The sequence below is a fragment of the Lepisosteus oculatus genome, chromosome 9 (assembly GCF_040954835.1).
Source record: "Lepisosteus oculatus isolate fLepOcu1 chromosome 9, fLepOcu1.hap2, whole genome shotgun sequence".
NCBI lineage: Eukaryota > Metazoa > Chordata > Actinopteri > Semionotiformes > Lepisosteidae > Lepisosteus > Lepisosteus oculatus.
The window spans coordinates 42,725,482-42,737,290 of record NC_090704.1 but is presented as its reverse complement, the minus strand read 5'-3'; the positions used below and the strand labels follow the sequence as shown (position 1 = coordinate 42,737,290).

Below are 11,809 nucleotides of genomic sequence, written 5' to 3'. Positions count from 1 at the left end.
ACTTTACATGCCATAAGTTTTTTGCTTTTCTCCAGAGTCATGCTCCTGCTGAAGTGGACCGCTTTTTGTGCTGTGGCCCTCACTACAAAGCCCTACGGGATGACTTGTGCGGGGCTCTGCTTCAGTCACAGACTGACCCCATCACTGCTGCTTTACAGGTCAGGGGATTCTGCATAACTTCATAATTCTTAACAGCCTGGTAGACCTCCATTTCTAGGGCTATAAAATCTGTTAAACAAGAGACGATTTCAGCACAATGCTGCTGTTTGAGGAGATACTGTTATTGTTGCAAAATTGCAGTAAGAACTTTAAACTCTCTTAGTTGAATTTTGTAATGTGGAGCAGGTGTTACTCTTTAGCAATAATAATAATGTTAATTTTGGACACTACACTCAAAGCGCTTTACAGGTAATGGGGACTCCCCTCCACCACCACCAATGTGCAGCAGCCATAGCGCACCAGTATGCTCAACACACATCAGCTATCACTGGGGAGGAGAGCAGAGTGATGAAGCCAGTTCAGAGATGCGGATTATTAGGAGCCCATGACTGGTACAGACCAGGGGGAAAGTTGGCCAGGATGCCGGGGTAACACCCCTGCTCTTTTCTAAAAACGGCCTGGGATTTTTAATGACCGCAGAGAGTGAGGACCTCAGTTTTACATCTCATCCAAAGGACAGCGCCGTTTTACAGTATTGTGTCCCTGTCACTATACTGGGGCATTAGGACCCACACAGTCCGCAGCCCCACGAGCGCCCCCCTACTGGTCCCACAAACACCACTTCCAGCAGCAACCTTAGTTTTCCCAGGAGGTCTCCCATCCAGGTACTGGCCAGGCTCACGCCTGCTGAGCTTCAGTGGGTTGTCAGTTGCAGTGTGATATGGCTGCTGGCATAATGAATAAAGGAATGAATAAAGAATAGGTTAAAAAGTGCTACTACAGCCTAAATAGGCATTTGAACAAAATGAAGCTGTAGCAATGAGTCCAGTAACACCATGCTTAATCTTGATTTTGTAGCCATTGATTTGTAAATATGTTGTTTTTTTATTATGCCAAGATTCTGTTTCTGTGGCCCAATGCTTTGCAGCTACAGTGTGTCACTCCAATAATGCAAACCCATGTAACTGCTTTACATCACACTCTAAAACAGCTTTAACTTTTTCATTAAACTTTTTTCATTAGACTTTAATACTTTAATGCACTATATGTATATTACTTTATTCATAAATATTTATTCTACAGTGCATAAGCAGAAGTGTGAACGGTTATTTTTAGTTTGATACTTTGAATACTGGATAAAATACTTTATCTGAAGCAATAATGGAAAGCATCAATGTATATCTGCTCCACAAACATACTTCTAATGCGAGTGTGTAGGCTGTATTAACCTGTTCGCGATCCTAACATTTGTAACTCTTTATCCTAACTCTTTTATGGCTTTGAAGCTGATGGATTCTTTCAAGAAACAGCTGAGAGAGATCCCTGGATCAATTAACCACTACTAAATAGAAAGATTACATTAATCCTTATGGAGAAAATTCATTTGATGTCCATTGATTCTTTATACAGTGTATGCATTATTCAAGAACACATCCCCAGAGTATACTGGAGTCACCGATTTTATTTAACTCTCTTGTTGCAGGAACTGGATTGTTCTTCCAGTACCGCACCTGTGCTCCTTTCCCTGTCCTTGTTCCGCCAGGTCACCTGTCTATATGTATCGTCTGACCCCAGACTACAACCCAAGCCAGAGGTAAGTGTGGATCTCTCCCAACATCACCAACAAAAGTTAAAAGGAAGGCTTGTAGTGTGACATGCCATTGAAATGTTTTCTGCTTAAGAACAGTCCACACTTGGATTGTCTGGTTAACAGATTTGAATAAATGAGTCTTTGCTTATCAGTAGGCAGACTTTAAAGGTGAAGGTGGATTAATCAATGCGTTTTCAATTGTGCAGGAGACTGGGTTACTGCAAGACTTCATGAGAATCAGCCCTCTCCATTTGTCAAGGGAATACCAGGAGTTCTGCTCTGCACTGTTGACTAATGAGCTTGGAGGGCGTGGGTCCAGTCTTTCCATCACGCCAGCGCTGTCAGCTCAACGTCGCACTCTACTGGAGATTCTAGTGCATGCAGCTGCCATCTTCCTAACTGGAAACCACCTATTGTCACCTCTTCAGCAGATTGCCTCTCGAACACAAACAATGAAGGTGAGAAAAAATGCAAATAAAAAATGAATGTGCACATTTTGGGACCAGCGGGGGTTCTGACAGATGTCAGGGCTAGAAAAGAACAAAACTACCGGCAAACTGCTCAATGATCTGTGATCATCCTGTGTCCCCTGTTTAGGATGCCTTCCTTCCCACAATGCCTGATGATCACTCAGCTGAAGTTCATAGGTGGATGAAAGAGAAACTGCACTCATACCGTGAGTGAGCCCTGAGCTTGTCCTGTTGTGTGATGACATTTAAAAAGTTTCCTTCCATAATTATTATTATTTATTTAAAAAAAAACATTGTTGGACAATCTATGACATTTCTTAAAATAATTTCCAGGTGCTGATGTATTAGTCTCAGAAGAAATCAGATCTTTGATCAAATTCATTTTTCAGTAAGTATCTTAAGAAACAAAATATCACTGCACCTGCTGCTACTAACACTTAACTCTTACATTTTAGGTTGTGTCAATGGTCACGTATGCTTTGTTGGAGAGGTAAGATAAGACAAAGAAACCTTTACCTTTTTCTGTAATGTTAAACAGTATTGAATACAGGTTTAATCTGTATAGCAGTGAGCTAGAATTCAATACTGTGTTGTGCTACATTTTCCTAAGGATCAAAGTTTGAATCTGCTCACATGAAAGAATGACTTTCTGCAAATACTCAGATTAGTTTAAGCATACAGCATTATGGTCTTTTAACAAGTGATGCTTGATATGAAGGGTTTAAAAGTGTAATGGAAATTTATCTTCATTTCTCTGCCAGTGTGGAAGGCCAGTGGTTACATCTGTGTGTCTAGACTGCGGAGCACCCATTGGAGGCATCAGACACAACCCAGTTGAGGGCTTCATCAGAGCAGACATGTAATCTCCAGTTTATCCTTATTATGTCATTGAACCACAGAATGCTCAGAACAGGGCTCAGTACATCGTACTGTTCCAAATTCAGTGTCATAAACATATTTCTTGAAACTAGAAAATTACCGATTTTGTTTTTCTTATTAGTAGTATAACCATTGTTTTTGGGAGTACTTTTAAAAGGCAGGTGTCAGAGAGTGGATTAGCGCTCTCTCCAGCGTTCCAGTGTTTTGGGCTCAGTTCTGGCTTTGGGTGGAACTCTCTTTGGTTTCGGCATGTTCTCTGTGTTTTGTGTGGGATTTGGCCACTTTCCTCCCTTTTTGCAAAGACATGCTAGCTTAATTAAATATAGATAGCGGATTGTCCCTTGCTCTGTGACTTCTCAATAGTATACTAATAATGGACTGACTTTTAAAATGGTATCATTTAATCATGTCTGGATGTCAGTTTACTGCAGATAATTAGATTTTGGGATATATGTTTGAGTTTTTCCATTTTTCTTTTGTCTTTATAGCATAGAGGACCAGACACGAACTGGCCATGTTTTAGGGGAAGCACATGTAAGGTCAGATGTGCCAGACAGACAAATATCCTTGGCTGCCTTCTCCATACTGAGGCTTTTGACACACCTGGCCATGCTGCTGGGAGCACATTGCAGTCTTCAAGTAAGAAACCAATGAATTTCCTTTTTGTGTTAAATGTAAGCTTCGCCATAACTATCACTTTTGCATTTTCCTTTTTGACTGATCATTTCTTAAATTTATCTAGCCATTCAAATTGCTTGTTACATCAATTAATGGGGTGAATAAACAAAGCCTAAGAGAGATATTATAAGAACTTTAGGTTAGGAGTTGCAAGCTGTTTTGGTTTCTATGAGATTCTGTTTTGACTAAAAAATTATACATCTGTAACTGGCATTTTCTTGCACTGTTTTATTGTTATAGCCAGTCTCATTGTGCTATTTTGCAGTACACCTCTCTTGTTAGCTCATGAAGTTTAGATAACACTTGTTTACAGGGGATCAGAGACATGATATACCCACGTGTGATGGATGTGGTGCCATTCTTGTGGAGGCACCTTGAGAAGGACATGACAGTGTTGGGCAAGGCTCTGGACAAGAACATGGATGACACAGCCATCACTGTCCACCTGGTCATCCATGCCTTCCTGGGATGCACTAGAGGTGTGTGGTTAAAAAAAGAGACAGCCTTCCAAAAAGCCACCAATTGTTCATTTAAAATGATAGTGCTGGCCTGCTGTGAGAAGGCAGTGGGTGTGAGTGGCTCAGTTGGTAGTACCCTGGGCTATGCTTGAGAAGGCAGTGAGCTCAGTGGTTGCAGAACTACCTGTGGCATGGAACACTGAGTGGCTCAGTAAGTGCAGTTCTGAGGTGTGGAGACTACTGTGTTTGGCCATGCCAAATCTAGGCTGTAGAAGTGACAGTAGCCCAGTGGTAACTTAAATTTTCCTTTACCATCAGGATCCTCTGACATGAGCCGAGCATTGTCTTCTAAGCAAGCCAGGCAGCAGTGGGAAAAGCTGGTCTGTAATGCTGTGATCAAGCCTGTTTTGCAGGTGAGTCGAACAACCCTCTCAGGATGTGATTGATTCTGGATCACGGAGAGAAAAATACACAACATCATAGCTGTCGTTTCAAAGGATGAACAGGGAGAGTGCCATAATTATATTACTATTTGATTGATTTTTCTTCACATTTGCTAGAGCTTCACTGCGAGTCTTTCTTAAATTTGTAAGTATAGTTATATGTGAGGAAGAATTGCCAAAGCATGCCTATCTGAGGGTTTCAATTTGTCTATTTGATTTTTATTTTTAATGAAGATGTATTCAGGATCAATGGAGATTCTCAGTTTCATTCCTTCGCAATTGGCTCTGCAGGACTTAGAGCAGAAACTAACCCAGGCCCACGGGCAGATCAGCGCTGATGACCGGCTCAGTGGGAGTGTCCTGATGAAGGTGCTCTATGGAAACCCTGTGTCCATACTGACCCTCCCCTCGGACAGCCCCACTGACAACTCCAGGTTTTGGACCTGCCCCGAGAGGCTGACGTTGGAGCGCTTTACCCAGGTCCTGGACCAGAGTGGAGGATGGGAGGGCTACCCTCTGCTGTGGCTCTTCCTGAAGAAGGTACTATCTTCATTCTGTCCTGCTCTGTAATCCAAAAGTGACATCAAAATGCAAAGGTTTCCATTGTGCATTTAATTCTGCCATAGAGATCCGTCTCTTTATTAATTATTTCTCAGATGAACTGTCGGGAATTGATGAGAGTCTCTTTGAACGATAACTAACCTGTTTTTTAGCACGTGTATTCAATGAAGATGGTAACTGTAATATGTCTGTCTTGTTTTTGTTCTCATAATCTGGATCAATTATTTTCAATAATGTGATCTGTTGTGCTTTTATTTTCTCTTATTTAACTGTTCAAGACAGATGCACCCTATGATCCCCAAATTAAACAAACCAGCCAGCAGGCATATCACTCTGCAGCCCACAGCTGACAACCCACTGAAGCTAAGCAGGGGTGAGCCTGGTTAGTACCTGGATGGGAGACCTCCTGGGAAAGCTAAGATTGCTGCTGGAAGTAGTGTTAGTGGGGCCAGTAGGGGGTGCTCACCCTGTAGTCTGTAATTGACCAATCATGTCCTTTTAGTAATCCCCATCTATGAACTGGCTCAGTTCTCCTCCCCACTAATGTGGGGTGAGTGTACTGGTGTACTATGGCTACCATTGCATCATTCAGGTGGGTTAGGGTTAGGTAGGGCTGCACATTGGTGGTGGTGGAGGGGTGTCCCCGTTACTTGTAAAGCATTTTGAGTGGAGTGTCCAGAAAAGTATATAAGTGTGAGCAATATGCATTATTAATGTATTAATTAATAATTAATACTAATTGCACAATTAATTTATAGTACAATATTATTGTTCAGCAAATTAAATTCCATTATTAAAGGAAATTAGGAAAAGGCAAATCTGTATATCAAAGAGTAAATCCAGAATTTCAGGAAATAATCAGAGCTGCTGACTGGTGTCTTGGTGAAATGTTTTTCTCCTTCAGGCACACTGTATCAGACACCTGAGCCACCTGCCTGAGTTGGCTGCCCTCCAGACTGACCTTCTGAGGATGTTTCCTCATGTGACAGTTGTTGGCTCTCAGAGCATCACCCAGATTCTCCAACAGCTGCCCACAGGTGCACAGCCAGTTCTGTTCAATACCTCTTTTGCTTGTGTTGTGCTTCTGGAGCAGTGTATTGGAAACAGCAGAGCAGATAGGTGCCTTGAAATGTCTTTGCATGGTAGAGTCTTGCAAATTTTTATACCTGTGCTCCTCCTTTTTGTTAAGATCTTTTTATCTTAACATTGTCTTCTGGGCATCTGAATCTGGTATCCAGCAGACTCTTTAAGTCTTTAAGTTACACTATAAAGAGCTCTTCACAGAGTGTTAAAATGATCTCATTTAGGTTTCACTCAGCTGGTTTTTCCCTTCTAAACAATCTTAAGGTGTTGACAATTTAAATACAGTAGAGGTAGAACACCCACTGCATTCTGGATCCTGCGGATGAGAGTGGGGGACCTCTGACTAAGTTTATAAGTCTGTCCCCCCCTTCAGGCTATCAGAAGAAAGTGCTTAAGAGAAGGGTAAAGGTCTTCATAAATGTCTGGAACCAGCTGAGGACAGAGATTGCAAACAGCAGTGAGTATTCTCCTATATTCTTGCGTGTGCTTGCATTAAAACAGGTGGAAATCTATTTGTATGCTTATGCACACAGGACCGTTCCTTGTGCATTTTTTTACTAGAGTATACTATACAAGAAGGTTGAGGTACAAGAGAGAGTATTTTTTGTACCTTAAGTACCAAAAATAATGCTAATTATATTTTACTGTCACACAATGGGACAATTTTAATTAAATGTCTGATGTCACATGGCATTTCTAAAGCAAACAAATCTTTAATACCAGCTGCTGTAGTGAAGTAAGCCAGAACACATCCTCCATGTGTGATTTGGAAGACTTTAATTTCGAGAAAGGAAATCGGTCATCGAAGCAGATGTTGTCCGATGAGATGGATAGAGACTTCAAAAGCAGATTTAATTTGTTCCATTTGTTCCAAAAAGCACTGCATTATTAGCAGTTTAACCTGTCTGCACCACCGAGAAAAGGAGTTGTGTGTAGGCTGTGTCTCTCAGTGATTGTGTCTCCGGCTCAGAGGAGACAGGTGTCCAGCAGGAGCTGTGTGAGGCTGACCTGAGCACAGACAGCTCAGCGGGCTTCCTGTCGCTGTGCCGAAGAGGGCCCGGCTCCTGCCTCAGCACCCTGATTGACTTCCTGACTGAAACCCACAACAGCCTGGTGAGAGAGGCCCGGAAGGAGGCCCCAGAGACAGACAGGTCAGCGCGCACACTTCATTGTACTCTCGACCAGGATATGCACACCGATTAAGTTGGATATATTCAGTGTGTACATTTCACAGATTTTAAATATGAGGGGAGACTTACTGTCTACAAAAGAGATAATTCCTTTCTTAACCCCTATAGGTGGCTCTTCTTTCTAAGTTAAATAAAAATGAGCGTTCCTCAGGAGAGCAGTGGCCCTGAATGTACAGAATAATATGAATTTAGTCTAAATCTCTCCAGGGCCTCATTCTCATGCCTTGTGTCAAGACACAAATGTACTGCCACCTTTGTTCCTAACAGCAATTACACTGTGTCCCTGGAGGGAGCATCTGAGACCCAGCTAGCTCTGTGCCACCCTGAGCGAGAGTTGCTGCCCCTAGTGTTGGCACACTGCCACTACACCCTGAAGAAAGGCCAGCAGACTGTGAGCAGCTTCGACATGCAAGGAATTGAGAATCAGCTCTCTCGCAGCTTTCTTGCAGGCAAACCACTCATCATGACGGTAAGACTATTGACTGCTGGGTAGTGGGGAAAGAAAGGGAACTGTTACTTAGCAGTGGATGGTGGGAGTTACAGAACAGAGCACTGCAGTTGTATAAAGCGTTCTTCATTCACAGAATAAATTAATGCATTCATATTTTAAATGCTTTTATTTTAATTTTAATACTGTCCTATTTAATACTTTTAAATGCTTAAATTAATATTTTAATGTTATCCCAACCAGCTCCGGTTGTCATGGCAATTAATTAAGCTGAAATGTTGGGTTTGAAATGTCAGGATTCGTCTGAAGGATTTCTAAAATGTTTCGTGCCTTTTTTCTTTTTTTTTTATAGAACACTTCAAAATACCTCAACAGGCACCAGCAGGACTTCTCACAGATCTTAGCTGGAGTCCGAGCGAAGATCCCTCAGGCAAGGGTTTTGATTGAAGATTTTGTTTTTTTGCCCAAGTTAGAAATGGTAGATAGACTGTTCTAGTTAAGAAAATTATAATATCACGTGTGATGGAAGAGCTGCTCTCTTCTTGTGACAAACACAAGCTCTGTATCTTTCAGATGCAGGTTGACTCTTCTGTGAGACAGGCACTAATAAAAAGCTGAATGAAGTGGATGTGTGTGGCATTCAGCATGGCAGAGACCAGTGTCTCGTTCCAGTCAGTATCATGATCAGCACTTCCTATGGGTGCACGTCCTGCTGACCACTGACAGCTGCGTGCTGTACTTGCAGGAGCCCTTGAAAGGCTCAGTGAGCAGTGCCATGAAGACTGTGCTCCGCTCCTACACCGACGTGTGCGATGCTGTGTTTGCTGTGGAGATTGGTCTACGGTTCCTGGGCAAGACTGGTGGGGAGGCCAAGGCACCACTGCTGCCCTACCTGAGGAACATGCTGAAGATGGGCAAGCAGGTCTCCAGCACTGTGGCCAAGGTACAAGGTCTCTCCTCTCAGTGGTGTGCCCGTAGGGCCAACCAAGTACCATCTGATTCCCTAAACCTAATGCAGTTTTCTACATTTGAATAGCAATTCACATACCTGTACACTTGAGCTTAATCATGAGTTAGCGGGGATTGTGCCCTTTTGCTGAAAGCCCTTCAATATGATTGCTATGAACTTAACCCAAAAGGATTAACCTTTTTATTCAGTCCTGTCCAATCACAGGTTAAGGTGGGCTTTGTCCCCACCAGTTACATGTGAAACTGGATATTGTGGAGACACTTGGAAGCATGCTGGTTGAAAAGAAAAGGGCTCTTTTATGGGACTGTCCACTTGTTAATCAGCAGGCCAAAGGAATGTTAAAGAAAAGCTTCAAGAAAGTGCTTATAAATAAAAATGTCTTAATTGCTTTTGATTGACAAACTGACCATGAGGTCCACCACTAGATGGATTTAGTGGGTCTTTACTTTTGCTGGGGCTTCTTTGTTCTTTGTTTGCAGGCCTTAAATGAGTGCTGGCTACAGCACATCACATCTGTATGGCAGCTGCTCACCTCTTGGAAGTCAGAACTGATGCTGCAGAAAGGAAAGGTGAATATTGAAGCTGCACTACTGGATCATTTCATCTTGGCACCAGCTGCATGGGCTCTGCAGTTTGTTTCTAGGCCATCATGGTATTGCCTCAGCATTGTTTAAGACAGGCACCGGGAGGGTCATGAATTCAATGTGTCGACGCTGTTGTAATTACATAAAATCTCAAAGACAACTTTAAATTGCATTTAGAGACCTTTAAAATCAGAATTTTATCGAGTTGATTTTATTCTACCAATGAAAATGTTCTGGAGGATTTTTATTTAAGATCTCAGGGATCCTAGTTTGTGGAACTGCAGGTGCTATGCCTGGAGTCAGTGCTCACCTCACCTGTATCTTTCTGATTCTGATAGGATCCCTTTGAGAGACTGCCGAGAGAGTACCAGCAGAGGCTGACGGAGGAGGAGATGAGAGGGCTGAGGGCCTTCCTCAGAGTGACTGATATTAGCACCTTTAACTTGGAGCTACATGAGATACTCTTGCTCAAGACAAACAATCCCAACCCCGAGACCAATTACCAGCCACACTGGGAGTAAGATTCCTTATTTTTACTTTACACATACCTTCACTACTTTTCTTTGGTGGTGTTTTTGCCATGGTGCAATTTATATTGCCGATTATTTTAGCTCACACATTTGTAATTGATTATTTTTGTCACTATACAAGAATCTTTCTTGCCTGATTTAAAATGAAAGTTAAATTATATCCAAAAAATTGAAAAAGCTGTCTCCTTTTCTTGGCTCCTCTAATAAATGCTGGTTGTTGGACATCTGGAACCAAAATTCACCCCCTAAATTTTCACATGTGGGGCACATTTCACTTTGAAACTAGAATAACTTTCTAGAGCCTTACCTTAAAACCAGCATGAGATTCGGAAATGTGGGTGGTCTCTGCCTCCAGCATGGAAACTACACCTGTAAACAGATAAAAGGAGAATGTATTGTATAAAAACAAAGAGTTAAAGAGCTGTTCTTTTTTTTTTGTTTCAGTCTGTGCTCCACTCTAGAGAACCATCTGGAGAACAAGCACTGCCCTGCACTGCCTGGTCTGGAGGCCCTGTCTGATTCCCTCACACTGAATAAGGGACCAGATATCTGGAGGCTAGCAGTAAAGTTCAGAAGCTGACCTGGAGCTTCTTCCAACACGTCCCAGCTCTAGCCAGCATGGCTGATCTGTCTTCTTGTGCTTTTCTTTCCACTAGACTTTCTGGTGTGTCAGATCCACGTACACCAGTACAGGAAGCAAAGGGCTGTGGGAGACTGGAACAAACTACTCAGTCATGTTTTTGAAGCTGATACCCTGGCTCCTCTCAGGAAACTGAATCGTCAAATCAATTAGCTGATAGTAACTAACATTTACTGTCCTCCTCTTCTTTGTAACCTTTCTTATGCTGTTATGATACCATTCCTAACCAGTCGTAATGTTTGCTGAATCATATATTTTTTGGGATTTCTGGGATGCAGAATAACTTGGAAGACATCTTAGATAATGCTTTGGACTTAGAAGCACATTATTTGTACATCATAAGACAATTAATTGTTTGAATGAGGTACTTACAGTATATGCATATAACAGGAGAGTGCAATGTACTATATAGCAGTAGTGTGGACTAGAGGTTAGGGCTTTGAACTCTAGAACAGAGAATTGTGTGATCAAATACTGGGTGGGGTGCAGTAAAGTCAATGCATGTTAATGTGTAGAGTGATTAATAGTTGTACCCAGGTTGGGATGCTATACACATGGTTCCATTTTGCCTATAATGAAGTGTACTTCAGTAGTTACTGAATAATGTATGAAGACTTTTTTTCTTTTTGAAATTTTGTATGTTTGAATTTTGAGATGGATGTAAAGAAACTGTAGAAAAGAGACACCAGAACATCAAGGCACTAAATCTGATACTGTACAGTATATACTGAAAAAGAAAACTCCCGCAAGTAGAAAAGGTACTTTATTTTTCTTGACGTGAATTCATGTAAAATGAGTCATGTAAATGTAAATTGCTTTTTGTATGCTGCAGTTTTTTGTTGTGCAATAATGAAAATTATTTTGGACTCAATTTACTTTTAATGATAGATAAATTTCTTTGTACAGTATATAAGAAATTGTTCAGTCTATACTGTTAGGAACTAATTAATTAAAATCCCCCCAAAATTATAAACCAAAAAAGATTTAATAAAGTATTGACTTTAACCTCCCCACAATGTGTCTTACTTTTTTGTAAGCAAAAATACATACAAATCTAAAGATAATGAGTTTCTTATCTTCAGAAGACATATTTCAGCTGGAGATTATCTGGAGTTACAGAAAAGT

General features: G+C 41.5%; 1 protein-coding gene across 3 annotated transcripts in view; it reads left to right on the top strand.

The window, feature by feature from the left end:
* rnf213b (ring finger protein 213b) overlaps positions 1-11,700 on the top strand; it is a 43,276-nt gene extending 31,576 nt beyond the window's left edge. For 2 of the 3 annotated variants that reach the window (XM_015356491.2, XM_015356492.2), the window contains exons 49-67: positions 36-158; positions 1,643-1,753; positions 1,957-2,208; positions 2,348-2,426; positions 2,676-2,710; positions 2,982-3,079; positions 3,588-3,738; positions 4,091-4,256; positions 4,554-4,648; positions 4,970-5,218; positions 6,144-6,276; positions 6,696-6,779; positions 7,293-7,473; positions 7,780-7,981; positions 8,313-8,390; positions 8,706-8,903; positions 9,410-9,499; positions 9,853-10,031; positions 10,489-11,700. In XM_015356491.2, the coding sequence (XP_015211977.2) occupies positions 36-158; positions 1,643-1,753; positions 1,957-2,208; positions 2,348-2,426; positions 2,676-2,710; positions 2,982-3,079; positions 3,588-3,738; positions 4,091-4,256; positions 4,554-4,648; positions 4,970-5,218; positions 6,144-6,276; positions 6,696-6,779; positions 7,293-7,473; positions 7,780-7,981; positions 8,313-8,390; positions 8,706-8,903; positions 9,410-9,499; positions 9,853-10,031; positions 10,489-10,624 (2,640 nt within the window). In that variant the 3' untranslated portion in view covers positions 10,625-11,700. Of the gene's footprint in view, positions 1-35; positions 159-1,642; positions 1,754-1,956; positions 2,209-2,347; positions 2,427-2,553; positions 2,652-2,675; positions 2,711-2,981; positions 3,080-3,587; positions 3,739-4,090; positions 4,257-4,553; positions 4,649-4,969; positions 5,219-6,143; positions 6,277-6,695; positions 6,780-7,292; positions 7,474-7,779; positions 7,982-8,312; positions 8,391-8,705; positions 8,904-9,409; positions 9,500-9,852; positions 10,032-10,488 lie in introns of those variants that run through there. The other variant, XM_069194569.1, reaches the window with a different exon arrangement.
* The last annotated feature ends 109 nt before the right edge of the window (positions 11,701-11,809 follow it).